This window comes from Larus michahellis, chromosome 26 (genome assembly GCF_964199755.1).
Source record: "Larus michahellis chromosome 26, bLarMic1.1, whole genome shotgun sequence".
NCBI classification, from domain to species: Eukaryota; Metazoa; Chordata; class Aves; order Charadriiformes; family Laridae; genus Larus; species Larus michahellis.
This window is the reverse complement of record NC_133921.1, coordinates 2,602,980-2,630,938: the sequence shown is the minus strand read 5'-3', so window position 1 is coordinate 2,630,938 and position 27,959 is coordinate 2,602,980. Positions and strand designations below refer to the sequence as shown.

Sequence of the window (27,959 nt, the reverse complement as noted above, 5' to 3'; positions counted from 1 at the left end):
GGGGGCAAGATTGAGGACCCCACGCCCAAAGCACCCTTATCTCCCCCTCCCCCCAATTTTTACCCATCAGTTTGGGGGGGGGGGTGTAATATGGGGACACACCCCCCCCCCCCAACACCTACAGGGACCTGGACGCCCAATTTTGGTCCCCCCCCCAAAAAAAAAACTCAGGGTCCCAGCCCCATCAAAGGGCTCCCCCCCACCACCACCAAATCCCTTCGGAGGCCCTTTGGGGTGCGCCCCCCCCCCCCCCCCCGAAATAATTCTGAGTTCCCCCCCGGAGAGTGGTTCAAGTTTTCCCTTTATTCAGGAAAAAAAACCAACAACCCCCCGCCCCCCAGCATATAAAAAGAAATAAACACCACGCCCCTCCCCCCCCCCGGCAAAAAATGATTAATTAAACTGTAAATGGGGTTGATTGGACGCAACGATCACAAACTGCCCCCCCCCCGCCCCACACCAAAAGCAAGGGGATGGGGTCCCCAAAAATCACTAGGACCCCCCCCCCCAAATCACTGGAAACCCCCCAAAAAAGCGCTGGGACAGACCCCCCCCGCCCCAAAATAATCATTGGAACCCCCCCAAAATCACTGGAACCCCCCCCCCCCAAAAAAAAATTATTGCACACACACGTCAAAATCATTGGACACACCCCCCCACCCCCCCAGAAAACCACTGGAAACTTCTCAAAAATCACTGGGACACCTCCCCCCCAAAAAAATCCCTGGAACATCTCTCCCCCCCCCCCCAAAATAGCCTGGAAAGCCCCCCCCAAAAAAGGGCTGGAAGCCCCTCATAAATCAATGCCCCCCCCCCAAATCACTGCAAACCCCTCAAAATCCCTGGACCCCCCCCATCAAAAATCCATAGGGGCCCCCCCAAATCCCTGGGACACTCCCCCCCCAAAAAAAGGGCTGGGAACCCCTCAAAAATCAATGCCCCCCCCCCCGAAATCACTGCAAACCCCTCAAAATCCCTGGGACCCCCCCAAATCCATGGGACACCCCCCCCTCAAAAAAGGGCTGGGAACCCCTCAAAAATTAATGCCCCCCCCCAAAATCACTGCAAACCCCTCAAAATCCCTACACACACACCCCCCCCCCAAAAATCCTTGGCAAAGGCCCGCCCCCCCCCCCCCCCAGCTCGGGTCCAGCCCGTTGCTGAATCCAGCTGGGAAGAACTGGAAAAGTGGGGAGAAACCCCCCCAAAACTGGAAGAAAGGGGGGGGGAGGGGAAGTTGTAATCCCCGCCCCCCCCCCCCCCCCCGCAGTAATTCCCCCCCCCCGCGGCTTTTTCCCTACAAAAAAAAAGAATTAAAAAATATAAAGCCCCCGCTGCAGGAATTCAAATTCTTCTAAACCAGCAGCCGGGTGCCCAAAATACACCCGAAAAAAAATGGGGGTTGGGGGGGCGGGGGGACGGGATGGGACGAGGGGGGTGTCTCCCACCTCGGGGGGGGGGGGGGTGTGTGTGTCCAAAAAAAGGGGGTGCCCCCCCCCAGAGCCCCTCAGAGGGTGTCGCCGTTGCTCATGAGATATTCCTTGTCGTCGGGTCTCCAGGGCATCCCCGGCGCCGACCCCTCGCGTTTCCTCCTCCGGCAGGTTTTGAGGGCGACGTCCACCACGTAACCCACCAAAAACGCCGCCGGCATGACCAGGAGCACCGCCAGCGCCAGCGCTGAGGCGGAGGCGTGAGGGTGTGAGGTGACGCGGGGGTGACGCTTGTGTCCCCCCCCAAAGTTGGGGGGTGGGGGGGTGGGAAGGCGGCGCGGGGCGGCACTTACCTTTCACGGGGAGGAAAACGCCGTGGAAATCGGCGCCGGCGTCACCTAAAGAGGGAAGAAAAAAGGGATGAGGTGGGGAGGTGGGGGTGTCCCCGAGGCCGGCCGGGGGTGTCCCCGAAGCCACCTCACCTCCTTCGGGGCGACAACGCCTCAGACATTCCTCTCGGGATTGGAAATTGTTCTTATTTCCCCGGCAGCCGCCGTAGATGAACTCCTGGCAGGTTTGGTTGGCGGGGGTGTAAAACCAGCGGGGGAAGGCGGCCCGGCACGGCCCCGTCACCCGGGGGGCGGCGCAGTGCTCTGGGAGGGGGGACACACACGTTCAGCGTGGACAACCCCCCCGACCTCAAAATCCTCACGGCGACGGATGAGGTTTTTTGGTGGTGGTGGTAGGGGGGGAAGGTTCGGAGGCGGCGGGAGGTTTTACCATCATAAGAGGTGTCAGTCGGGTCGGAGCGGTGCCAGGGCTTCAGCGGAACTGGGGAAATGACGGAAAAGCAGGAAAATGACCCAGTTTGGTGGGTTGTTTTGGGGTGTGGGACCCCAAAACAATCAAAAAACCCCAAAACGACCCGATTTGGCGGTTGTTTTGTGGGTTTCTGACACCAAAACAATAAAATGACCTGATTTGGTGGGTTGTTTTGGGGTGTGGGACAGCAAAACAATCAAAAAAACCCAAAATGACCCAATTTGGTGGGTCGTTTTGGGGGGTTTTGACACCAAAGCAATCAAAAAACCCCAAAATTACCCAATTTGGGAGGTTATTTTGAGGTGTTGGACAACAAAACAATTAACCCCCCCCCAAAATGACTCAATTTGGGAGGTTGTTTTAGGGTGTCAGATGCCAAAACATTCAAAAAACCCCCCAAATGACCCAATTTGGGAGGATTGTTGGATTATTTAGGGGTTTTTTTTTTGACACCAAAGCCATAAAATGACCCGACTCGTTGCATTATTTTGAATTTTTTCAACGCCAAAACGTATCAAACGACCCAATTTGGTGCGTTATTTTGGGGCTTCCTGACCCCAAGCCTATAACCCCCCCCCCCCCCGATTTGGTGGATTATTTTGATTTTTTTTTCCACACCAAAGCCAGAAAATAACCCAATTTGATAGTTTATTTCGCATTCTTTTGACACCCGCGCCCGAAAATGACACAATTTGGCGCCTTATTTTGGGTTTTTTCGACAACAAAGCTATAAAACGACCCCATTTGGGGTTGGTGGGTTTTTTTAATATTTCTGACACCAAACCTATAAAATGACGCGATTTGATGGTTTATTCGGGGTTTTTTTCGACACCAAAGCCATAAAATCACCCGATTTGGTGGATTATTTGGGCGGTTTTTGACACCCAAGCTACGAAATAACCCACCTCGTTGGATTATTTTGCGCTTTTTTGACACCAAAGCCCTAAAATCACCCAATTTGGTCGAATATTTGGGGGTTTTTTGACACCCAAGCCCTGTAACTCCTGGCTGTGGTGGGTTATTCCGGGGGGGCGGAGGTGGGGGGGGGGGGGGTCTCACCGCAGGCATCCCGGCACTCCCTCTCGCCGGGGAAGCTGTTGGCGTTGCCGTCGCAGCCGCCGTAGACGAAACTCTGGCAGACGCCGGCGCTGCCGTTGAACCACCAGCGCGGCACCGAGGCCCGGCACCGGCCCACCACCAGCGGCAACCGGCACAGCTCTGCGGGCAACCACCTCAGTCCGCGCCAATCGGCCAACAACCGCATTTCCCAGCCCCAAAAATGGCATTTCCCAGCCCCCAACCCGCATTTCGCAGCCCCAAACCCGCATTTCCCACCTTCAAAACCGCATCTGCCTGCCCCAAACCCACATTTCCCTGCCCCAAAACGGGATTTTCCCCACCAAAAATGGGACTCGCTGGCCCAAAAAAATCACATTTACCTGCCAAAAAGGGGATTTACCGGCCTAAAAATGGGATTTACTGGCCTGGAAATGCGAATTCCCCATCAAAAATAGCTTCCACCTGCCCAAAAATAGCATTTACCCGAACAAAAATGGCATTTCCCAGCCAAAAATGGCACCCACTGGCCCAAAACCGGCATTTACCCGCCTGAAAATTGGCATTTACCCACCAAAGATGGGATTTACTGGTGTATAAATGGGATTTACCCACCGAAAAAGAGATTTACCGGCCTAAAAATGGGTTTTTCCCCACCAAAAATGAGATTTACCTGACAAAAAAAATGGGGCATTTGCCTACTAAAAATGGGATTTACCAGCCAAAACCGGGATTTACTGGGGTAAAAATGGGATTTGCCTGACAAAAATGGGATTTGCTGGCCTGAAAATGGCATTTTCCCTACCAAAACCAGGATTTACCAGCCAAAAAATGGGCTTTACTGGGGTAAAAATGGCATTTGCCCACCAAAAATGGCATTTCCCAGCCTGAAAAACCCCCAACGATAAATGACAAAGAAAATAAAAATAAACCCACAATATGCAGCCCAAAAATACGACTAAACCAACACCTGTAAGACACGTTCCCCCCCCCAGGAGCCTTCAGAGCACCCCCCCAGTGCTGTGTTCCCCCCAAAACCCCCCAAGGGACCCTCCCGGAGCCCCCCCAAACCCACAATCTGCCCCCCAGGAGCCTTCAGAGCCCCCACCTCAACCCGGGGACCCCCCCAAACTGTCCCAGGGCCCCCCCAAAGGTCAGGACCCCCTCAGGGTCTCCCCCCACCCATAATGCCCCCCCCCCCCAGGAACCCTCAGAGCCCTCCATCAAGGTGGGGACCCCCCCCACAGACACCCCCAAACCTACAGTGCCCCCAGAAGCCCTCGGAGCCCCCCCCTCAATGCTGTGACCCCCCCTCAGGACACACCCCCCCCGAAGTTCAGGAACCCCTCAGGGCCCCCCCCAAACCCACAATCTGCCCCCCAGGAGCCCTCAGAACCCCCCCCAATGCTGTGACCCCCAAATTCCCCCTCAGGGACCCTCCACCCCAGGTCAGGACCCCCTCAGAGGCCGCGACCCCCCACTTCCCCCCCTCAGGATCCACCTGCCCTCCCTCAGGATCCACTTCCCCCTCTCAGGATCCACCTCTCCTCCCTCAGGACCTACTTCCCCCCCTCAGGATCCACTTTTCCCCCTCAGGATCCACCTCTCCTCCCTCAGGATCCTCTTTTCCCCCTCAGGATCCGCCTCTCCCCCCCCCGCGTCAGGATCCACTTCCCCCTCCGCCCAGGCCCTCCGCAGGCCGCGGCCTCCCCGTGAGAGGCCCCACCAGGCCGCCCCCCGCCTCCGGGGCCCGCCGTCGGCCGTTACCGGGCAGGGGGGTCCCGTCGGAGCCGGGGCGGGCCTGGCTGTCGGTGGGCAGGGAGAGCAGCGCCAGCAGCAGCGGGAAGAACCGCCCCGCCGCCATAGCGACCGCCGAGTCACACCGTTGCGCCCCGCGCCGCACGAGTCACACAGGTGCGTCCCGCCCCGCCAGGCCACGCCCACGGCGCCAGACCACGCCCCCTTCACACCTAGCTCCGCCCCAAGCCCCGCCCCGCCCCCGTGACAAGCCCCCCCCGCCCCTGGAGGCTGGCCCCGCCCCCTGTCGGGTGCTGCCGCTAAGCCCCGCCCCCTTGTTTGCATGCGGCGCGGGAAAAGGACACGGGCGCGGCGTTAAAGGCGGCGGGGTATAGGGACTATAGGGTTAAGGGGGCTGTAGGTGCCATAGAGCACTATGTGGTCTGTAGGGCTCACCAGAGGTGCAGGCTCTATAGGGTCTATAGGGGAGCTGTGGGGGCTATAGGGGCTATAGGAGGCTATAGGGGTCTATAGGGGAGCTGCGGACTCTATAGGGGCTATAGGGGAGCTGTGGGCTCCATAGGGGCTATAGGAGTCTATAGGAGAGCTGTGGGCTCTATAGGGGCTATAGGGGAGTTTTGGGCACTGTAGGGGTCTATAGGGGAGCTGTAGGCACTATAGGGGCTATAGGGGTCTATAGAGAAGCTGTGGGTGCTATAGGGGAGTTGTGGACTCTATAGGGGATCTGTGGGCTCTATAGGGACTATAGGGCTCTATAGGGGAGCTGTGAGCACTATAGGGGTCTATAGGGGAGCTGTGGGCTCTATAGAAGCTATAGGGGAGCTATGGGCTCCATAGGGGCTATAGGGGTCTATAGGGGAGCTGTGGGCTCTATAGGGCCTATAGGGGTCTATAGGGGAGCTGTGGGCTCTATAGGAGCTATAGGGGAGCTGCAGGCTCTACAGGGTCTATAGGGTCTATAGGGGAGCTGCAAGCTCTATAGGGGTCTACAGGGGAGCTGTGGGCTCTATAGGGGAGCCATGGGCTCTATAGGGTCTATAGGGGAGCTGTGGGCGCTATAGGGGAGCCATGGGCTCTATAGGGTCTATAGGGGAGCTGTGGGCACTATGGGGTCTATAGGCCTATAGGGGTCTATAGCGGAGCTGTGGGCTGTACAGGGGCTATAGGGGTCTATAGGGGAGCCGTGTGCTCTACAGGGGAGCCGCGGGCTCTATAGGGTCTATAGGGGAGCTGTGGGCGCTATAGGGGCTATAGGGGGCTATAGGGGAGCCGTGTGCTCTACAGGGGAGCCGCGGGCTCTACCGGTCTGTCGGGGGGGGGGGGGCGAGGGGCGCTCCCCGGTCTCTCCCCGCCCTTCCCCGCCCCGGCCCCTCCCTCCGCCCCCCGGACCCCGCCCCCCTCCCCTTTCCCCCCCCCCCGCCCCCTATAGCCGCCGGCTCCCGCCGCCCCCCCCCCGGCGCCGCGTCCCGAGCGATGGCGGCGAACCGGCTGGGGGGGCGGCGGGGGAGGGCGGCTGGGGGGGGAGCCGCCGGTCGCCCCCGGTCCCCCGCCCGCAGCCCCGGGCTCCAACGGCGACCGGCCCGGGCCACCGTCAAGTACAACCGGCGGGAGCTGCAGCGGCGGCTGGACACCGAGCAGTGGATCGACCGGCGGCTGGAGGAGCTCTACCGGGGACGGGTGGGCACCGGGAACGGCACCGGGATCCGGGAACGGCACCGGGAAGCGGGGATGAGACGGGGAACTGCGAACGGGGACCGGGGATGCGACCGGGAACCGGGATCGGGGACGGAACGAGAAAGGGATGGGAAAGGGACCGGGAACGGCACCGGGAACCGGAGACGGCAGTGGGAACTGGGACCGGGAACCGGGGTCGGGGACGGGATGGGAAAAAGACCGGGAACGGCACCGGGAACCGGGGAGCGGGACGGGGATGGGAACTGGGACGGGCACCGGGATGGGAAAGGGACGGGCACCGGGAAAGGGACCGAGGGTGGGAACGGGAACCGGGTACGGGACGGGAAAGGGATGGGAAAGGCACCGGGACCGGGAACGGGAACTGGGGACAGGGTCGGGACCGGGGACGTGCACTGGGACCGGGGAACGGAGAAGGGATGGGAAAGGGACCGGGACCCGGGGATGGCACCGGGAACCGGGGACGGGGGACAGGGACGGGACCAGCGCTGGGACTGGGACCGGGACCGGGACCGGAAAGGGACGGGGACGGCACCGGGGATGGCACCGGGTTGGTCCCGGTGGGAGGGAGCTCGCGATGCCCGGCACCGGCACCGGCTGGGTGTCACCGGGGGGGTCCCCGGGACCGGGCCCGCACGGAGCTCCCACCGGGACACCCCCGGGGAGGTGGGGAGGGTCCCCGGTGCCGGGCCCGGCCCCCGTGGGAGCCACACGGAGGGATCCCGGAGGGGGCGGGGTGGCGGACAGATGGGAGGTGGCAGATGTCCCGTTGTCCCCGCTGTCCCCGGGGCGGGGGGGGGGGGGGAGGGGGACTGGGGACACGGGGGGGTGGAGACACCTGGGACACGGTGGGGGGGGGCAAGAGGGGGGGTTGGGGACACCTGGGACACGAGGGTTGGGGACACGGGGGGGACGACACACACCTGGACACGCGGGGGGGGGGGGTTGTTGGGGACAAGTCGGGGGGGACTGGGGACACGGGGGGGGGGGGTTGTTGGGGACAAGTCGGGGGGGACTGGGGACACGGGGGGGGGAGGGACAAGCGAGAGGTTGGGGACACCTGGGACATGCGGGGGGGGGGGGTGGGGACACGCGGGACATGATTGGGGGGGGACGACACGCGGGAAGGGGGCTCGGGGAGGGCTTGGGGCCACCCAGCGTGGCCGGAGGCTGGGGGGGACACGCGGGGGGGGGGGGGGGGGGGTGGCCTTGGGGACAGCCAGGGGTGTCCGTGTCCCCCCCCCCCCCGGAGGCAGGAGGGGGAGATGCCGGACGAGGTGAACATCGACGAGCTGCTGGAGCTGGGGACGGACGAGGAACGAGCCCACAAGCTGCAGGTGGCTTTTTTTTTCTGGGGGGGGGGGGGAGGGAACACGACGACACCCCCCACGCGTGTTTTGGGGGGGGGACACGCGTGACACCCCTCCACTCACACCTCCCCCCCCCCCCAATATATTTAGGACATCCTGAAGTCGTGCACGGCCAACACCGAGGTACGCACCCACGGCGGGGGGGGGGTGTCTTTAAGGAGGGGGGGGGCGGGGGCACGCGTGGGGTGGTGACACGAGTGGGGGGCAACGCTGTCACCATCCCCCCCCCCCCCCCGCGTCCTCCCGGCTCCGGCTGCTCCAACCCGGCTTTAAAAGGCAAAAATATTCATCTCCGCCTTCCCCGGGGCGGGGGGGGGGAACTTTTCCTCCCTCCCCGCTTATCTCCGGCACCAGCTTGCGGGGGGGGCGGCCTTAATTATCGGGGAGGGGGTGTGGGGGGGTGTTAATTAACCCTTTCTCCCCCCTAATTAGCTCCCCCCCCCTTTTTAATTAAGCAGGATTTCATCAGGGAGCTCCTGGTGCTGCTCAAGGGGCTGCCGAAGCAGCAAGTCCTCCAGCACCCCACCCCCGAGGAGCCCCCCCTCCGGGACCCCCCTATGGGTGGGGGGGACTCACCCCCCCCCCAGCACCCATAAGGAGTCGGTCCCTCCCCCCCTCCGTCCCCCCCCCCCAGCACCCGCTGTACAGTATTTAACACACAGACACCCCCCTTATGTAAACTGCCCCCCCCCCCCGGAATAAAAACCTCACTGCGCTCATGGGTGGGGCCCTAAAAAATTTGGGGGGGGGCACCCCCCACCCCCCCAGAATGTAGGGCCACCCCTGAAAAGTAGGGATTCGCCCCCAAAAAAGGGGGGGATTCACCCCCCAAAACGTGGCGTCCCCCCCCGGGTCCATATTTAGGCAGGAGGCGATGGCGGGGACACGGGGGGGGGGGCACGGGGGATGGGGGGGGGACACGGGGACATACACAAGTTGGGGGGGAACACGAGGGAGGAGGTCCCGGGGGGGACAACACGGGGGGGACATACGGGGGACACACACACGAGGGGGGGGACACAAAGGATGACACGGGGGGACACGAACAGGGGGGACATGAAGGAAGTACGGGGGGGGCCACACACGAGTGGGGGGGAGGGGGGCGACACGTGGGGAGGGGACACACGGGGTGGGCCACAAAGGAGGGGGACACGAAGAGGGACGACGCGGGGGGCGGGGGGGGTCACACACACACCGGGGGGGGACACGAGTAGCGGGGGGGGCAAAGAACGGGGGGGGATACGGGGGGTTGCCACGAAAGGGGGGGACACGCGTGAATGGGGGGGGACACACAGGGAAGGGGGGACGACACGCCACCCCCCCCACCCCCCCCCCCCCGGCTCCGTGTCACCCCGTTCCCGCCCCCCCCCCGCCCCAGCTGGTTGTTTACAGCCGCCTCCAGCTGTTGGGAACAGCTGGGCAGGAAGCGGCCCCCCCCCGCGCCGGTCCCGGGGGGGGGGGGGGAGAAGGGTGGAGGGAGGGGAATACAGGGGAGGGGGGGAGGGTGTATCCCCCCCCCGCACCCCGCTGGGGGGGGACCCTGGAACGCCTGGGTGCCCCCCTGGGAACCCCCTGCCCCATATGTGCTCCCCCAAACCCCACAGTGCCCCCCCCAAACCCACAGTGCCCCCCCAAACCCCATATGGGCCCCCCCAAAACCCACAGTGCCCCCCCAAAACCCACAGTGCCCCACCAAACCCCATATGGGCCCCCCACAAACCCATAGTGCCCCCCCAAAACCCCATATGGGCCCCCCCCAAACCCATAGTGCCCCCCCAAAACCCACAGTGCCCCACCAAACCCCATATGGGCCCCCCACAAACCCATAGTGCCCCCCCAAAACCCCATATGGGCCCCCCCAAAACGCACAGTTCCCCCCCAAACCCCATATGCGCCCCCCCAAACCCACAGTGCCCCCCCAAACTCCATAGTGCCCCCCCCAAACCCATAGTGCCCCCCCAAAACCCACAGTGCCCCACCAAACCCCATATGGGCCCCCCACAAACCCATAGTGCCGCCCCAAACCCCATAGTGCCCCCCCCAAAACCCCATACGGCCCCCCCCCAAAACCCCATACGGCCCCCCCCAAAGCCCATATGGGCCCCCCCAAACCCCACAGATTGGCCCCAAACCCCCCCACCTGCACCCCCCAAAAGCCTCCAAACCCCAATCGCCCCCCAACCCCCCCAAATTCCCCCCCTAAAAGCCCCCAAACCCCACAGAATCCCCCCCCAAACCCCCCCAACTCCAAATTTTGGTGCAAAACCCCGACTCGGAAACAATTATTTACACATTTATTACAATCGTTTTTCTTCGAAACCCGCCCCCCCTCTCCCCCCCCCCTCCCCGCGGTGGGTGGAAAACACCCCCACCACCACCCCGCGCCCCCCCCGCACCCCCCCCCCCGCCCTGGCTTCGAGAGCTGGTTTTGGTGGTTTTGAAATCCTTATAAAAGAAAAATAATCCCAAAATAATTTTTACAAAAAGTTCTGGCTTTTGCCCTGAGGGGAAATGATTTCCTGGGGGCGCCGCGAAAAAAGCCAAAAAAACGGGCAATTTCTTGCTGAAAAAGTATAATTTTTAGGTTTTTTTTTTTTTTTTAACGCTCTGGCTTAGAAAAAACGGGGGGTTTTGCCCCAAAAACGTGGCGGTGGGGTTTTTTTTTGTTTTTTTCTTTGTTTTTTTTGGTTTTTTTTTTTTTAGATTTTTAACTTAAATTTGTTAAATGACGTGGCATTTTTAACTTGGAAAATTTTTTTGAATTGAATTTCGTCATTTTGAATTTCCTCTTTTTTTTTTTTGTTGGTGCCATTTTTTAAATCCCGTTTGTCGCCGGGACGAACAAGACGGGAGAAAAAAACCCAAAAAAAACCCCCAAATCCCCAAGCGCCGAGAACCTTATTTTTGGGGCAAAAAAACCACCCCCCTTTTCCGTCCCAAGGGAATAATTTCATTTCAATAATACAAACTTTTTGTTCGGTTGGGTTTTTTTTCTTCTTTTTCTTGGCTTTTTTTGGTGGAGGCCGGGGGAGGGGGGCTGTAAATATTTCGTCACCTTCTCGGGGTGTGGGGGGGGGGGATTCAAAGGCCCTGGTTTTGTTTCGAAAATCGCCAAGAAACGGCAGAAAAAAATATTTACTTCCCGTAATAATAATAATAATTAAAAAAAAAAAACAAAACACAAAAATAAAAGAAATGCAAAGAAAACCAGAAACGCCCCCTCCCCGTCAGTACAAAAGCGTTTTGTTTTTTTTTTTTTGGGGGGGGGGATTTTGGTGGTTTTTTTCAGGGTTACTCCCGTTTTAAAGCAGAATTTTAGAAAAAAAAGATTATAATACAAAGATTTTTTCGTTCATTCCGGTGTAAAAATGACCCCCCCCCCAACCCCACTCTCGCCCCCCCCCCCGCCCCCGGCGGCTTTTTAAAGCGAAAATATAAAGAATCGCTGTCGGTTTTCTTCCCGGGAATCGGGTTGGAAATGCGGAGATTTAAGGATTTATCCCCCCCTCTCCCCCATTTCGATCCGGGGCGGGGGGGGCGGTTTGGGGGAAAAAAAGCACGAAATGAAGGAAAACGTTGTTACGGCCAAGGGTGGTGGTGGGGGGGGTGATGCCATTTTTTTCAACCGCGGGGTGGGAAACGCGGAATTCCGGCAGAAAGTGGGATTTATATACACCTGAAGCGAGCCTCAACGGAATTAAAAAGGCCAAAAACAACCCCGGAAAAAAAAAAGGGAAAATCAATCAAATTCCCACCGCGAATAAATCAGGGATCGGTTTTCTCTTTTCGATGGGTTTTGGATGGGTGGGGTTTTTTTTTTGGAGGGGGGGAACGACGTATTATTGGCAAAAAGGGGAAGCCGTGGGATCGAACCCCTTAAAGACGTCTTTAAGGGAAGCGGCGTCTTGCTGGTCGCTGTCTTGTGCCGGGCTATTCCCGGCGAAAGGGCTTCCTGTTCCCGATTTCCCGCTGGGTTTCACCAGGCCGTAAACCGGGGGGACTGGAAGGTTGTGGACCCCGGGTTGGGGGGCGGCTTCTTGGGCCGGGGGGGCGGCTTTGGGCCGCGGACGGTTGTAACTGTTGTACCTGTCCGTAGCCGATTCGGTTTTTTCCGAATCGGGTTGTTCCAAAGCCGAGCGGCGAACGAAAAGGGGTTCCTTGGGTTTTCCGCTGGTTTTACCGGATTCGGAAGGTTTTAGGGAAGAGCCGGCGGCTTCGGGAGGGGATTTGCCCCCCGAATTGGGAGTCCTGGGGTCGTACAAGCTGATGGCGCTGAGCACGCTGCTCTGCCCGCCGCCTTTGCTCAGCCGCGGGTCGTAGGGAGCGATGGCGGGGGCAGCATCGACGGATTCACCGGATTCGCGGGTTTTGGAAGCTCCCGTTTCCGGGTTTTTTTGCAATCTGGGATCGGCGGGGGTTTTCCGCTTGCGAGGGTCGCTGGGTTTGTCACCGGGGCTGGCGGTGGGGCCGCCGGCGGCGTTCACAGTCTTTAATATCCTGGAAAGAAGCTCGAAATCGGGAAGGCCGGCACCCGGTGAGGAAGCGGGATCCCCGGCGGCGCTTCCCCCTCTTTGCCGGGGGTCGGCGAGAGCCGCTTGGGGCCTGTTGAGACGTGGATCCAGGGGCGGAATGGTTTGAAGGGCGGCCGGAACGGGAATAAACTCTTGTTTTGGGATGGGGAGAGGAATTAGATCTTCCGGGCTCCACAGGATCATGCGGGAGAAGTTGGGTTTGTGGAGGACGACGTCTTTTTTGATGTGGCTGAACTGCTGGAGTTGGGAGCGAGGATCCCGCAGGGAATGGCCCGGGAGAGCATCCAAGGGGATGTTGAGGGGTTTATCCCGTAAAGCTCTTTCTCCTTCCTCTTCCTCGGGGAGTAAGGGGGGTTTGGGAACGCCGCCGACGCCGCTGGAATGAGGAATATCCGCTTTGGGGAGGGCGGAGGGAACGTGTCGTGCCAACCTGGGGTCAGTGGGGCCCGAATCGGCCGAGAGGGAAAGGTCGGAATTTCGGGAAAGCCGAGGATCCCGTAAACGCGGATCAGCGGGTCGTCCGCTGCTGCTTCCGGCTTGGGATTTTTGAAGGCGGGGGTCGGAGACGCCAGGGGGGGGCCCCATTTCGCCGTGGGTGGGTTGGGGGTGAGGGCGGCCCGAGCTTTGTTGCCGTAAGGTTTTCAATATGGAGGTGACGCTGCTTCCACCCTCATCTTCGTCGCTGGAATACCAGTTCCCGGTGTCGCCTGGCAGGGAGGAGAGAAAAAAGGCGACAAAAAGCCGTTAAAAGCCGCGACGCCGAGGAGAAGGTCCCCAAAACGCATCACCTCAATTCCACGCCGCTCAAATTCCCAATTATCCCTCAGCCTCGGCCTCCCCGTCTCATTTTCGCCCCGCAAATGACCGGAGCATCCCTCCCTTCCTCTTCCTCCCGCCCCCGGCAGACTCCAGTTTGCCCAGAATTAAACCAGTATCCCCGTCTCCTTCACCTTCTTCCCAGTTTTTCAGCTCTTTTGATGCCGGGGGCTCTCTTTGAAGCACTCGGCACCCCTCGTTCCCTACAGAATTCCTCCCTGACACCCCCATTTCTCCCCTAGTTTTCGGAGCTCCCGCCTCCGGGTGGGGAGAAACTGAAGGAAATCGGAGTTTTGAAGGAAAACCGGCACGTTTTGCCACTTGCCTTCCTCGTTTTCGCGTTCCTGCTTGTTGCTCTCGGCTAATCTCCGGGCTCTCTCCTCTTCCTCTTGCTGTTTCTGCTGGATTCTCAAATAAAGCGCTCTTTGTGCCGAGGGCATGAAATCGGGGATGCTGCCGGGCGGTTTGGTTAAGCCGGAGGGGCCTCCTTCGCACAAAGCGTCGGGATCCAAGGATGGATCGGGGAACATGTGCTCTCCCGCAGGCCCTTCCATATCCTCGTAACCACCGTAGTCTTCTACGAGGGAAAAAATAAACATGTTTTAAAAGAAAAACTTCTTTTTTTTACCCCCCTTCTCGGCCTGTTGTGCCTGGGAACAACCTCTCTCCAAGCCGGAGTGTCCAGCAAAGCACCCAAAGGTGATCCCGGCGGATCCTCAGGACATACCTGGGTCTCCCATCATGCCGTGATCCATCTCCAGACCTTCTTGGTGTGGGTAAAAATTATCGTAGAAACCTTGCGGCCCCGGGCCGGGCGGCATCATGCCGGAATGAGGGGAATCATCGGGTCCGTAGGGCATCATGGGGGGGCCGGGACCCATGGGGGGGCCGGGATTCATTCCCGGACCCATCGGCATGTCGGGATGCATGTCCGGATGCATATCGGGGTGCATGTCGGGGTGCATGTCTGGGTGCATGTCTGGGTGCATGTCCGGGTGCATGTCGGGATGCATGTCGGGGTGCATGGGGCCGGGCATCGGTCCTGGGGGGCCTCCGGGCCCGGGGAACCTGGGCGGGGGCGGCCCTGGGTGCCTGAAAGAGAAAATAAGAAAGGAAAAAATGGCTTGAATGCACATTTTCCGCTGCTGGAGGACACGCTGCTGGAGGGATGGACACGATTCTGGAGGGACGGACAAACTTCCGGAGGGAGGCACCCAGCTTCCGACCCTGCGTCGCACCCAAAAACGCCTTTTTATGTCCATCGTTAGCGGCGGCAGCGGCGCCGGGGCAGAGCTCCTCCTTGCGAGACGGCACCCACCTGACGCCCAGTTTCTCCGCCAGCTGCCCCGTGGGCCGGACGACGATCTCGAACAAGGAGGGGATTTTCTTGTACATGTCCTGCTGTTGCTGCAACTGCTGCGGGGACAGCGGCTCGTGCATCGGCGGCGGCATTTGCGGCCCCGGGGGTGGAAGAGGCGGCGGCGGAGGAGGAGGCGGCCCCCCCGGCATGGGTCTCCCGTTGGGAGAGGTGGGAGCCGGAGGACCGGGAGGACGAGGGGGAGTGGGGAGCAAACCCACCCCAGGGGGTGGTTTGGGGAGAGGGTTGATGCCTTGTTTTTTAAGCTCTTCGACTTCTTTCTCATCCTCGGCGCCCGCTTCTGCGTCATCCGCCAGCATCTGAGAAGACAGAGGAGGCAAAGTTGATCCAAGCGGCGCAAAAGCCTTTCCGCCCGCGGGATTTGACTTCCAGGGCAGGAAAACGGGGAGGGGGAAGCGGCGGTAAGGCTTCGCTTTACCTTGTCCAGAAGCTCCCGCGTCTCCTCCGTCAGCGGATCGTGAGAAAACATGCAGTCGTCCCCGTTGATGCAGTTGCCCGTGGTGTGGAAGAGCTTGCATGGGAAATCCCGTGGCATTTATTAAGGAGAATAAACCCAAGAGGGAGTTGTTCCAACAGCCGGAGAGGTTACAAGACACTTTTCACTTCCAAATGTGGCGGATTTGTGCTGGCACGACACCGATATTAAACTACCGTCGCCAGAAATGCCACATTTTACCCTTCTGCCGTGTTTTTCTGTAGGCGCAACAGCCCCGAACCTCCTTTCTTTAAGAGGAAAAGTGAGGATACGAAGGAACAGGGAGCGCTGCCTGTCAGAAAGCGCCTTTTCCCCCCGCCCCCGACCCCGCGACACGCAGAGAAACGAGACCGATTTAAGGCCGGCTTAAGGAAAAAGCGGAAAACGCAAAGGATATCGTGCATGTACGGGCAGTTTTCAGCCCTGGCGCAGTAGCCGGTGATGTAGAACTTGCAGAGCTCTCGTTTCTTTGGTAGTTCAATGTCGTGACTGAAATTGCAGTGGTCGCCCTGTCGCGGAGACGAGACGACAGCGCGTTAAGCGGCAGAAGCGCCGCCGTGTTTACCAGCACCAAAGAGGGATGGGGAGACGCGGCTGCTTCCCAAAACACCCTTTGTAGGCACCAATCCCTCCCCCAAAATGGGTTTAAAACCTGGACTTTACGCTTCGGTGCCGGTTCCGCGTGTGTATGAAGAGATTTTATATAAATATTCTTGAATTGTTCCCTTACCCAGGTACATCGGCCTTCCACGAAGTATTTGCAGATCACTTTCCCTTTCTTATCCGACTGCTGGTGGGGTTTGTCATGGTCGTTCCGCCGGTAATTCCCACCGCCTCCTCCATCCTATGGGAAGCACGTGGCGTTAAGTTGACAAAGAATTTGAAAATACAAAGCGAGAGAAATTAAAACTTTCCGGGCAGCCACCCGGGAGAGGGGAAACCACCGGGATTTGGGATGAAAAAGGGAGGAAAAGCGAGCAGCAGGCTGCTGAGCAAGGCTTGAGGAACCTGTCAGAGGAGCAGAACCCAAAACATGCAATTTTTGTGGATTCTGGGGAAGCTCCGTTTGGTTTTTTCGCTCCTGCCAAGGTTTTCTTCAAAGCCTGAGTGGATTTAAGAGGGGGAGGGGGGACAAAGGGGGCACCCGGCGCTGTATCGAGCTGTCAGAAAACAAAGAGCTGCTCACTCCCATGTCCTCGTCGTAGTAATCGTCGTCGTCGTTCATTCCGCCCCCTTTCCCCATTCCGCTTCTGTTGCCACCTCTGCCTCGTCCTCTGCCCATGCCTTTATTTCCTCTTCCTCTGGGGCCGCGACCGCGTCCGCGATTTAAACCTGGAATAAAAACATCCCCCCCGCTGCCTCGTTTGGAAGTTCTTCCGTAAAAGGGGCGAGAGAACGGGAACGCGGGGAGCTCGTTATCCCCCTCACCCCGGCCCCGATTCTCCTTGCTCCGGCGGTACTGGTTCAGCTCCTTCGAGTAGTCGTCGTACTCGTCCTCGCCGAGGGGCTCCTCGTTATCACAGTACTGCAAACGAGAGCCCTGCCGTTAATGAGCGGGGAGGAAGCGCAGCCTCCGACAGGGTGAAAACGGAGCTTCTTTCGCCTCCCCGGGCAGCAGGTGGGAGACTCGGCACTTACTTCCATCTCTTCCTCATACATTTCCTCCTCTTCCTCGGGGTGGTCGCCCCTGCCTCGCCCGCGGTTCCCTCGGCCCATGCCTCGGCCTCCTCTCATCCCTCCTCTTCCTCCTCGGCCTCGGTACCCTCTGCCTCGGCCGCGGCCACCTGGTGAAGGAAGGGGACGGGCTCAGCTTTCTGCCGCGTTTCACCTCTCGGGTGCGTTAAAAACAGCACAAAAATAATCCCAGCAAGGAAAAAGAAATAATAACCTTCCGCTATGGGATCAGCAGCACCTTAAAAACTTGTTTCTAAGTGAATCAGGTTCTAATAGTCTAAAAAAATGGATTTTTAAGAAGGCAAATGATAGTATTTTAAAAAAAAAAACCACCCAATGCTGTGTGGCCACGTCACGGCTGCGGTATGTCGGACTGGTAACGTCCATCTGCGTACTCCAGATGCGATACCCAGACTCATCTTATTGATGAAATTCATTTCCCTTTCAAATAAAGCTTTTATTTTATCCATTTTCGACCCCTTACCTGCTTTTACAACAACCTTCGCTAGCGAGAACAACGCTTATTTAAAACGTTGAATTATCCACAGGGATCTGAACTTTCCCCTCAGAGCAGAGAAGAGGAAAAAAGCACTTTTCCCCCATCACAAACCAACACCTTCACGGAGCTTCCTGCAACGCGCCGGGCCTTATTTGGCCACAGATCAGCTAAACAAGCTGCAGGTAACGAGATACGGGGAAAAAAACCTGGAATATTTAGTACCTCGCCCCCGGTGGGAGCCTTCCTTGGCTCTCCGGTATTGATTCAGCTCTTTGGCAAAGTCGTCGTAATCTTCCTTGCCCATATCTTCGTCTTCCTCCCCCTCGTACTGGCCGTACTCCTCGTTCTCGTAGTCCTCGTACATGCCGTAATTCTTGCTTTCCATTTTGGAGTAGCTCTTCTTCGGCATGGGAGCGCCGTGAGAGGAGGGATACTGCTGGTGGGACTTTGGGAAAGGCAGAGAGGAAGAAAAGGATGGCATCAAGCTTAGCATCACGATTTAATTTTGAAACAAAATCATTCAAAATCCACAAGCGGGTGAAAAATAAATGGGCTCAAGGCCCGACGCCAAAGCGCGCGGCCTGTAGACGGAGCCACCTGCGCCGGCAGCAGCTCTGAACTTACGGAAGAGTAGGGAGGGCTGTATTCCCGGTATTTTCGGTGTCCTTTTTCCCCAGGACTGAAGTCCGAATCCTCGCTGTAATCAGAGAAGTCATCGCTGGAAGAAGCGTGGCGCTGGCAAGGCAAGGAAAACAGCCAGTGTCATTTTATTACAGGCCAGCTCCGACTCGGACACAACCCAACTCAGTCGCCCTTTGTCTTTTGGGGTGGTTTTTTGGAAAGAAATTCAATTTTTGCTTAACAAAATTATCAGTGAATTGCAAAGTGGGGAGCCCGTTAGCAGCTTATTTAACTGGTCTCTAATGAAGACAAAGAAAATACATCTTCCATGCTGTAGAAACTCCTGGAATTTAGGTAACAAACACCCTCGATTTGGCAAATCCACAGCCTGCAATCCCCTTTGAGGTCCGAACGCTCACACAAAGGAATTCCCTAAATAAAAACCCTGTTTTCTTCCCATTCTGCCTCTTCAAACGGACAAAAGCATCGGAGCATTTCCATCCCGGCTGCAGACCTCGGTGCCCCGCTGCTGCGCGGGGTCCTCAGAGGAGGAAGACGTTAAGGAGCTGAACCCCAAAAACGCCTGCCAGTGCTCCCACCTTGCAATTATCCTGAGGGGAAGAGCCTCAGACTCCCCGGAATAACGTTAGAGGAGGAATTAATTCCCCGGAGACACCCGATGGCAAAGCAAGCAGCGCCTGGCTCACCTTGTGTTTGGATTTCCTTTTCTTCTTGGATCTCCTCTTCTCTTTCTCTCTCTCTTTCCGACGCTTGCGCTTCATCCGTCGATGGGTTTTCTCCTCATCGGAATCGCTGTGATGCTTCTCCCCTTTCTCCTTCCGACCTCTTTCACGCGATTCCGAGGGATCCTGCGCCTCCTCCCCTCCGTCGTCCTCCAGCTCCCCTTCTTCCAGTTCTCCATCCTCCCTGTAAAAAGCGGACGGGCGCGTTTAATTCCCCTTATTCATAAAAAAAAAAGGAAAATAAAACTTTCTCGCTCTGCTCACCAGCCAGGCACTTGGCTCCCAAAGTGCTGAATAATTCCTAGTTATCGGGGTTTTAAAAATCTGACCGCAAATATTGATTCGACAGAATCATCTCCGCTCAGCCCGGAGTTAAAACACGGCGAAGAAACGTCTCGCAAACAAAGCGAAGCCACAACGTTACGGCACTCGACTTTCGCATGAAATTACAGCAAATTAACTCCCAATAACGGAAATGAGTGATTTAATAAAGCGCTCGGCCCACTCCAGGAACCGAAACTGGTGTTTTAATAAAACAATCTGTCCTCTAGAAGACGACAATAAGCAGATATCACTTTGGTTTGCCCAATCTAGAGACGCGTGCCCAGTTATTCCCGCTTTCTCCTGCTACCGTTCCCCCACGACTGTCATTAGTGGAGGCGATAAAACAAATCCAGACTTCCTCCAGCAGCTTCCCCAAGTCCCGCTCCATTAAACCCAATTAGAAATCCCTCAGATCCGGGTTAGGAGAAACCTCTTCCAGCCTCGTAATGCGTTAGAGGTGGAACACGGCACGACTTTAACCGGCTCCTTCGCCTTTTCCCTCTCTCCGCAAACAGGTCGTCGCTGCAGGATTTAAAACACGAGCGGGGTCTTTTCACTTAAATTATAATTAAAACCATAAACGATGGCTTGTTTATGTACGTCACCAGCATTCAAAAACAATTTAGGAGCGCGTAGGACGTGGATCTTTGACCTGCATCCCTCCAATTGGGGTATTTTTTAGGCTATTTGGCTTTTTTTGGCTACAGTAAATCCCACCATAATGGGAAGGGCCGCTCTCAGCAAGCTCTGGAAGCTGAAAAGGGGTTTAGGAACAGCAAAAATTGTGCTGCGTGAACGAGTCGGCCTGTCCCGTTAAAAAAAAAAAACAAACCATAAAAAATTATTTCCCCAAACACGTACAAAAAACATCCGCGAGAGCAAAGGGGGCGCCCGGTTCGACTCCGACGCGAAGTTCCCTCTTGTTTTCACTCGCGTTTGCACCATCTTAATAACAGCCCCGCTCTAAAATCAACTATTCCTCATGAAGCTCATAAACCCGACGCGTAATTCCTCGCCGTACGCACAAGTTTTAAAGGCCAGTATCAGCAGAAATTAGTTTTTGCAGCGAAAAGGCGGCACCTTTTTGGGTGTTTGTGTCCGGCAAGATCAGGCCAGGAACAAGAAAAACTCAAAGCCAAGTAGAAAAACGGAAATAAAACAAGGTTATGGAAAGGAATGGAAACACCTGTGTATTTAAATATTGAACGAAAAGTCCTGTCAAAAGCCCTGAAGGGACAGATTCACCATGAAATGGATTTCAAACTCAAAACGACCCAGCGAAACACCGAGCTCGGCATGGGGGTAGGAAACCATGAGCCAAAACCAATTTATCGCTCAAAAGAAATGCAATAAACGCCCTCACGTTGGGTTCGTTTTTTTTTTTTTTGGCAAAAAACCCAGCTATTCCCTCTGGTATATTCCTTCGGAATCAGCCTCATTTACCCTTTTCTCAGGAGTCCTCACTGGCTGGGGACGGCGACCGCTCCCCAACGCCTTCCAAGAGGGACAAAACACCTTAATTACAATTTTAGTTACCCTCTGCAGGTGCTTTTACCCTTGCCCGGAGTTGCTCTGGTGCAATATCAAGCTTTAGAGGAGACCGTAGGCCCCCCCGAACAACAATCGCGTCTCGGAATTCACAGTGGTTACAGAAACGCAGACCAAAAAAAGCTCCCAAGAACAAATTTTGTGGCCGCCGCAACGGTTATCTGAAAAATAACCAAGAGCTGGGACGACGCCGAACCGTCAAAACGATCGCTGAGCTGCTTAGCAGATGAATATTAATTATTTAATCAACACGCATGCCTCATAAAGGAGGGAGGTCTGAAAAATCGTGTTTATACAGATGCTCAGATACCAAGCGACATCTAAAGATGGGCAATATCATCTCTCCTGATGGGTTTTAACTCTGGTTTTGCCCAACTTGTGTCATTTTGGGCCAGAAATAATACAGCGACCTCTCAGAGAGGCTGGGAAAAGTTTTCGGCAAGTATTATCCAAGCGACGAATTCGCCCGATGGTTTTAAAGGCAAAAAATCGGGAATAATTTGGAATACGGCAAGCGGGAAGGATGTCTGAAAGCAACCGAGCGATACCCAAGGCGGGTCGGAAACAAAATTTAAGCGATTAAAGTGAATTTGTGGGTTTTTTTTTTGGGGGGGGAACGGGCTCACCGTGGAGAGTCGCTGCGGGGAGGCGGCGAAGAAGCCATGGCTGTTAAGCGATTATCGGTATCGCAGCAAACACCGAGCTGGGGGAAGGGGGGGAAATTCTTCCCTGAATCCCTGGGTTTTCCTATCGCTCCGTCCCGCCCGAGCTAGAGGGGACGGCGGCCGGCGCAGTGCGGTTCCGAGCGGCGTGTGAGACAGCGCCACGGCAACGACGGAACCCGGGACGATGACAACGCCTGGAAAACAGGAAAAAAAAAAAAAAAAGCCCTTTCCATCATTATCCCGCCATCCCCAGAGCTTCGCCGGGGGGCAAAAATCACAGGAATGACCCTAGCGGGAGAAAATTCAGGGTTTTTTTAGCCACCGGGGAGCGGCGGCAGAATTAAAATATTACCTTAAAATAAATAATGTCACTTTATGCAGCCAAAGCTTTGTTAAAATTGGAAACGAGCGCTAACGAAGTGACAAATGAGCGGCCTAAAGGGTGGATTTATAGTAATTTATAGCCAATATACCCTCCTAACCCTATTAAAGATATTACTGCTCCTTCCTCGTTACACCTGGAAGAAACCCCAGCGAAAATAAACCTCTCGGCTCCCATCCTTGGAAAAACACAATTTTTTTTTTACTACTTTTAAGAAAAGAAAGAGCTTTGTGCGCTTGATATACGTTGGACTAACTTCCAGACAATCGCCCTATAAAAAAAAAAAGACTATTTAATAGGAAAAAACCTTTTCGACGGCGGGTTTTTTTTTTTTTTACACAAGGGGTGCAGCTGAGCGTGAAATCGCTGGTTTTGCCGGAGCCGCTCCACGGCCGCCGGGTTCATGTACGAAGGTAGAATCGGGTTTAACTTTGAGGAACGCACAAAAGAAAAAATTAAATTAGAAATACAAGGAAAGGGGTGAAAACGCCTTTTTTTGGGTTGTTTTTCAGAGCGATGCAGCGGGGAGGGTTTGAAAATCAATCCGCGAATGCTCTGCAAGTCCCGATCTGCAGATCTGCGTGATTTAAACTCCCAAAAAGCAAATGTTCGCGTCTAATTTTCCCGGATTTTAAGCAATTTTAAACTTGACGGGGATCTGAGTTGGGCACAAACGGGGGATCTTGAGGATAAACACCTCCTGCCTCAAGCTGAGCAACCAAGAGAGGTTCAAGTTGATTTTTAACGATCTGATATATTTGACGGTGTGTTCTATGGCGGGGGGGGAATGATCAGACGGCGAATTAAAAAAGTAAACTCAATAAAACCAAGTAAAAACCCTAAATTCACCATAAACCGACTGCTAAGCTTGAGGGGCAGTGGGGTTTTTTTTTGGCAAAGGCGGAAAATCCCGGCTAAAAGCGACTTTTCACCACCAATTTCAGAGCAGGGTTTAAAACCAGGGCCCTTCCCATGTAGAAAAAGGCCCTGCTTTTAAGCGGAATTTAGGTCTTTTTAGGCCAAACGTGTAGTTTTTCCTCACTTTCTGCATTTCAAGGTTTTTCTAGTGAAAATATGCCTTGCAGAGTGACCTCTAAAGAGTATTAACAGCACTTTTATAAGGCTTCAGCGGAAGTTTAAAGATCTGACCCCAGCATCACACCTGCACTGGTGCAAATCAATTCCGCCAAATCTCCCGTTCTTTTCCCCAAAACGTGGATTCTTCCAGAATAATCCCAAAGGAACGAGGCTCTCCGCTGGGGCGGCCGCCTCCTATTTTATTCCGAGTGGAAACGGCGGGGAAATACATCAATCAAGGAATAAAAGAAGCGGCGCTTTGAAGGCAGCGGGGGCCGCGCCGCCTCATTCAAACTGCGCGGGCCGGGGCAGGAGTCATTAAAATTTATCAGCTTTTTCCTATTTTCTGTATAGTTGGGGTTCGGGTGTTAGGTTTTTTTTTTAATTATGGTAACAAATATGTTGTACTAATTTATAAAGGGCTTGGAGAGAGATTTCTTCAGCCTGGCTGTAATCAGGGCAAATCCTCCTCCTGACACCCCCAAAATTCACGTTTTTAAGCGCTATTTCTACTAAGGGAAACTTCCGGGCGCTATTTGGGCCAAATTCAAGATTTTTTGAGGACTCGGCTGCTAATTCCGAACCTTCTCCTCTGTTCCCAGGTTCCTGTTATCCGTATCCTTCAGTGAAATCCTAACGTCCTCGCTGCCGCGGCACGGCTGATGCCACAGCAACGGGATACGGCCTGGAAATAATAACGATACAAAAAAGAGAAACACCAGGGTTTGGGATTTGCTTTGGCCTTTCCTTTAACCCGGGACAACAAAGCCTCGCTCGACCCAAGGAGCTTCAGCAGAACAATTACGCCCTTAGGGGAAAAAAAAAACCCAAAACAACCAACCATCCCTGTAAAAAAAAAAAAAAAATTCTGATTTTTCCAGGGAGCTGCTCACGGTACCGACGTTAAAGGGGTGTTTGCACCACTAAAAAGGTAATTTCTTGCAAATCGTGAGCGCTAAAAGGAGGTTGAGCCCGATTAAAAATGGGTCAAGGGGAGCAAGGCACGAGGAAAAGCCCCAGACGAGCAGTTTTGAGTCTTACTGCTAATATTTTACTCTTTCCCTAAAAAAAAAAAAATCCCACTCGCTTGATGGAACCAGCCGACAACTCCTGAAACTTGGCTTTACAACCCCCGAGAGCTCCTGACATTTCGAACAATTCCTGGTTCTTCCCTCCCTCAAAAGGGGAGAAAATTCACCCAAAGTTTTCCAGCGGCCTCTTTTCTTTCTTTTCCACATCTTCCCTTTCCAATTCCTCTTGATAACGGATATAAAAAAAACGCCCTTAGTAGCCATCAAAAAAACCAGTTTGGATTTTTCCGGATCAAGACAGGGAAGTATAAAGCTCAACACATTACATACGTTTAGTAAAATAACCCAACAAAGTTATTAATTGAATATATTAGCCGGGGGGGAAATGGATGCTCTGAGGTCCTGCTCTCCCTGAACCAACACCATTCCAGCCAGACCAGTAACATTTTCAAGCCCCGATGGTGGATCTCTGATGGAAAAGGGGGAAAAAAAATAATATCCCGGTTTTACGATGGTGTGGCAAATTTAAGCCACGGAAGGCGCAGGGACCGTAAAGGTCCTGTCACAGACATTTAAAAACAGCGACAAAAAGGCATAAAAGACATCACTGGATCCCGTTGTATGTGAAAAGCCCTTTCTGGAATGCAATTAAATCTCTAACGAAAAGCCCTCTAATTGTCTAGAACAAGTGCTTGCGTTATTTTACAGTTTAAGCAGATGTATACACCTTTTTCTTTTCTTTTTTTTTTTTGAGGGAAGAAAGACAAGAGGGGAAACAAACCACGATTTCACACAACTGTTATCGGCGTGCTTAGAGGAAACACTGGGGTTTTGGGTTGTTTTTTTTTTTTTTCCACCTGAGAACAATGTAAACTGGGTGAAAAGGGGCAAAAAGTGTGCGGTTTTGGCCTCCAGGAAAAAAAAACAACAAACAAACCAAAAAAACTAAGACAAGAAATTAAATTAATTGGCCAGGGAAAGGGGTGGGGGGAAATACCCAACACTGTGCGTGGTGTTCTGACTTCGGACTTGGATGGTGTGAAGTAGCGTGAGGAACAAGCTCGAGCTTTTTCGTTAAGGCACCTGACGGACAAAGGAAAAGAAAGGGGAGAAGCGAGGCCGCTAACGAGCTTTGTTACAAACTGGGTGCTTGCACTGTACTTTTAATTTCGCTAGTTATCCGACACGAGGCTGTACATGGGGATGGGGGGGGAAAAATGTGTGATGACGTTTGGGAAACGGTGCTTTCTTTGCCACCTTTTTTTTTTTTTTTTTCTCTTTTTGACACACTTTGGAGTGATTTAACCAAACTTTTTTAACTTTTTTTTTTTTTTTTCTGCTTTACAGGCAGACCCACACCCAGGGGCAGCCGCTTTCCACTCAACGCAATGGAATGAGGATGGAGGTTGCAGACAAAGCAAATGGATCCGCATCCTACGCCTAGACAGGCAGAGTGTTTCACCTCGGTGCTACTTCACCTGGGAACGTCACAACAGACATATCTGGAAGTAAACTGTGTGCTTTTGTGACTTTTTTCTTTTTTTTTTTTTTTCTTTTTAACCATTCACAGCAGCGGGGGCATTACAAAAGGGGAGAATTCTGCTTGGTTTGTACACACACGGTATCGAATCACTGCTTACGCCAAACGTAACCCCCTGCAGACGATCTCGGGACTTATTTGGTGGCGGGGAAGGGGGCGGGGGGGTGGGGTGGGGGGGGAAGGCAGGAAAAAGGTTTAATTTAATTATTCAATAAAAGAGCTTACTTACCAACCCAACCCTGCATCACACGGAAAACAAACCTCCTCAGAGACAAAGGCTAATGCGGAAAAGCAGCTCCCTGCGCTGCTCACCTGCCCTCCAGGGGAAGGCAGCAAACCTCCCTCTTTTTGCTCTTTTTTTTTTTTTTTTTCTTTTCCCCCAAATATACATGCTTAAGCTGCTTATTTTTACTGGTACTTTCTGGCTATATGGTTTCCACTAACAAAAAAAAAAAAAAAAAGTGCTACTAAAGGAAACAGCTAAAGTTATGGGTTTTTTTTTTTTGGGGAGGGAGAGGAGGTGCTTTACATACATCTCAGGAAAGAGAAGTTCCTGGGGGAGATTATATATATTTTTGAAACTTCTTAATACCTGGGAGCCCTTCTCTATCAAGGAGCGGGGGGTGATGGAGGCTCTCGCACCCCAACACCCCCCCACCCTGCACCCCTAACCCTCCCTACCTTCCTGCCCCCCCCCCCGTTTGCAGCCAAGGAATTATTTTTTAAGAAGCGGCAGGAAGACAAAAGGGGACCTTAATGAGGCCAGCGCTGCCCAGGAGAAAGAACGTCATTAAAGACCTCATTAAGGACCCCCCTCAAAAAAAAACCAAAAAAAAACCCCAAACAGCTAGGAAACACCCCCCCAAAGCAGCTAGGAGCCCCCCAAGAGCTAGAAACCCCCCAAAAGCACTAGGACCCCCCCCCAAAAGAACCAGGAGCCCCCACCGCTCTCCCTGGCCTCCTCCAGACCCTCTTTCCTATCAGAATTCCCCCCCCAAAACCCTCCCCAAGCAGCTAAAAGCCCCCTTAGGAAACTAGGAGCCCCCTCACCCCTCTCCCTGGCCTCCTCTAGACCCTCTTCTCCTCTCATAACACCCCCTCAAGAAACTAGCAGCACCCCCTACAGAACTAGTAGCCCCCTCGAGAAGCTAGGAGCCCCCTCACCCCTCTCCCTAGCCTCCTCCAGACCCTATTTCCTCTCAGAATTCCCCCCCCCCCGCAAAAAAAAAGCTAGGAGCCCCCTCACCCCTCTCCCTGGCCTCTTCTAACCTTCTTTCCTCTCATAATACCCCCCGCAAAGAACTAGGAGTCCGTCCCCCCCCCTCCCGGCCTCCTCCAGACCCTTTTTCCTCTCAGAATTCCTCCCCCAAATCCCCCTTTTTTCCTGGTACCCTAGGCCCTGCGCTGCCCTCAAGGCCCGGCCCTACGCAGGCCGCGGCCCCCTCCTCCTCCTCCTCCCTCGGCCTCCTGCTCTACCCAGGGACCCCCCACCCCCCCCCAAATCTCCCCCGCTGTCCCTGCCTCTCCCCCGCTTCCTCCTTCCTCCTCCTCACAGACGCCCCCCCACCTCCTCAGGGCCCCGCTTCCACCCCCCCCCACCCCCCCCCCGCCAAAGCCAGGCCTACCCCCCCCTGCCCGCCTCAGGCCTGCCTCCCCCCCGGTCCCCCCCGCCACCACCGGTCGCCCCGCGTCCCCCCCCGTCCCCCTCCCCGTTCCCCCCCCACCCCCCTCCCCAAACCTGGTCCGGCGAGCCGGACAGACACAGACAGACAGACAGAGAGGCTCTCGGGAGAGGCGGTTACTGGACCTTTCGTCCGGGCCGTGGTGGTGTTGGAGCGGCGGCGGCGGCCGGGGGAGGCTGCAGCTGCCGCTGTCGTGGTGGTGGCAGGACGGAGAAGGGGGGGTGGAGTGCGGGCTGGGGGGGGAAGCGGCGGCGGCGGGGGGGACACTCGGGCTCTCCACGGCCATGGGGCAAAGGGCGGGTGAGGGGGGACGAACAGGGAGGGGAGGGGGGTGGCACAGTCACTGTACAGCGCGGGGGTCGGCTCCGGCACGGCCCGGCCCGGCCCGGCTTTATCCGCCCGCCCGCCTCCGCGCTCCACGGGCAGGCACACAAAATGGCGCCCGCCGGCACGCAGCCGCGCCGAGACAGCGCCCCGCACGGCGCCGGAGACGCCCGAACGGCGACGGAAATGCCCGAGCGGTGTCGGAAATACACGAACGATGGCGGAAACACCCGAGCGCCCCCCCAATTCCCAACCGGAGATTGCCGAAGGTGACCGGCAGATGGCGGGAAGGCCCGAAAAGTGCCGAGGGGGCTGAGGCGTGGACGAGTCCACTTTGGGGGGGGGAGGGGGGGAAGCTGTGCACACTGAGAGGTCCCCACGCCGGGCCACGCAGCCTCACGCCCCCGTGAGGGGACGAAACGGCGGGAGAAGCCACTCGAGGTGGTTCTCCCGTGGAGCAGCGGCCGTGGGACGGCGGGAGCGCTCGGTGCCATGGGATGGATCCCCCCACGCCCCGGCG

General features: G+C 55.7%; 3 protein-coding genes across 8 annotated transcripts; 1 reads left to right on the top strand and 2 right to left on the bottom strand.

Moving 5' to 3' along the window:
- Positions 1-1,123: 1,123 nt before the first annotated feature.
- Positions 1,124-5,255, bottom strand: LOC141734964 (thrombin inhibitor hemalin-like). Its single transcript, XM_074567355.1, has 6 exons — positions 5,076-5,255; positions 3,312-3,470; positions 2,211-2,261; positions 1,913-2,083; positions 1,784-1,828; positions 1,124-1,677 (listed from the first exon to the last, which is right to left on the bottom strand). Exons 1-6 carry the CDS (start codon positions 5,170-5,172, stop codon positions 1,508-1,510), a joined length of 693 nt encoding a protein of 230 aa, XP_074423456.1. The 5' UTR covers positions 5,173-5,255; the 3' UTR covers positions 1,124-1,507.
- Positions 5,256-5,713: 458 nt separating this feature from the next.
- On the top strand, positions 5,714-8,847 carry PPP1R14A (protein phosphatase 1 regulatory inhibitor subunit 14A). 2 transcript variants are annotated; one of them, XM_074567356.1, is made up of 4 exons: positions 5,714-6,743; positions 8,015-8,095; positions 8,219-8,251; positions 8,584-8,847. In XM_074567356.1, exons 1-4 carry the CDS (start codon positions 6,540-6,542, stop codon positions 8,722-8,724), a joined length of 459 nt encoding a protein of 152 aa, XP_074423457.1. In that variant the 5' UTR covers positions 5,714-6,539; the 3' UTR covers positions 8,725-8,847. The 2 variants fall into 2 exon arrangements, with proteins under 2 accessions (XP_074423457.1, XP_074423458.1); XM_074567357.1 differs by having other exon boundaries at positions 6,489-6,743; positions 8,587-8,847.
- A 2,302-nt stretch (positions 8,848-11,149) lies between these two features.
- Positions 11,150-27,569, bottom strand: ZC3H4 (zinc finger CCCH-type containing 4). 5 transcript variants are annotated; one of them, XM_074567323.1, is made up of 15 exons: positions 27,241-27,569; positions 21,365-21,597; positions 18,831-19,050; positions 18,127-18,237; positions 17,725-17,947; positions 16,968-17,113; positions 16,758-16,869; positions 16,516-16,661; positions 16,060-16,173; positions 15,727-15,838; positions 15,273-15,382; positions 14,795-15,153; positions 14,204-14,568; positions 13,802-14,053; positions 11,150-13,367 (listed from the first exon to the last, which is right to left on the bottom strand). In XM_074567323.1, exons 2-15 carry the CDS (start codon positions 21,400-21,402, stop codon positions 11,968-11,970), a joined length of 3,708 nt encoding a protein of 1,235 aa, XP_074423424.1. In that variant the 5' UTR covers positions 21,403-21,597; positions 27,241-27,569; the 3' UTR covers positions 11,150-11,967. The 5 variants fall into 5 exon arrangements, with proteins under 5 accessions (XP_074423424.1, XP_074423425.1, XP_074423423.1 ...); XM_074567324.1 differs by having other exon boundaries at positions 16,758-16,854; XM_074567322.1 differs by lacking the exon at positions 21,365-21,597 and having other exon boundaries at positions 16,758-16,854.
- Between the last annotated feature and the right edge of the window lie 390 nt (positions 27,570-27,959).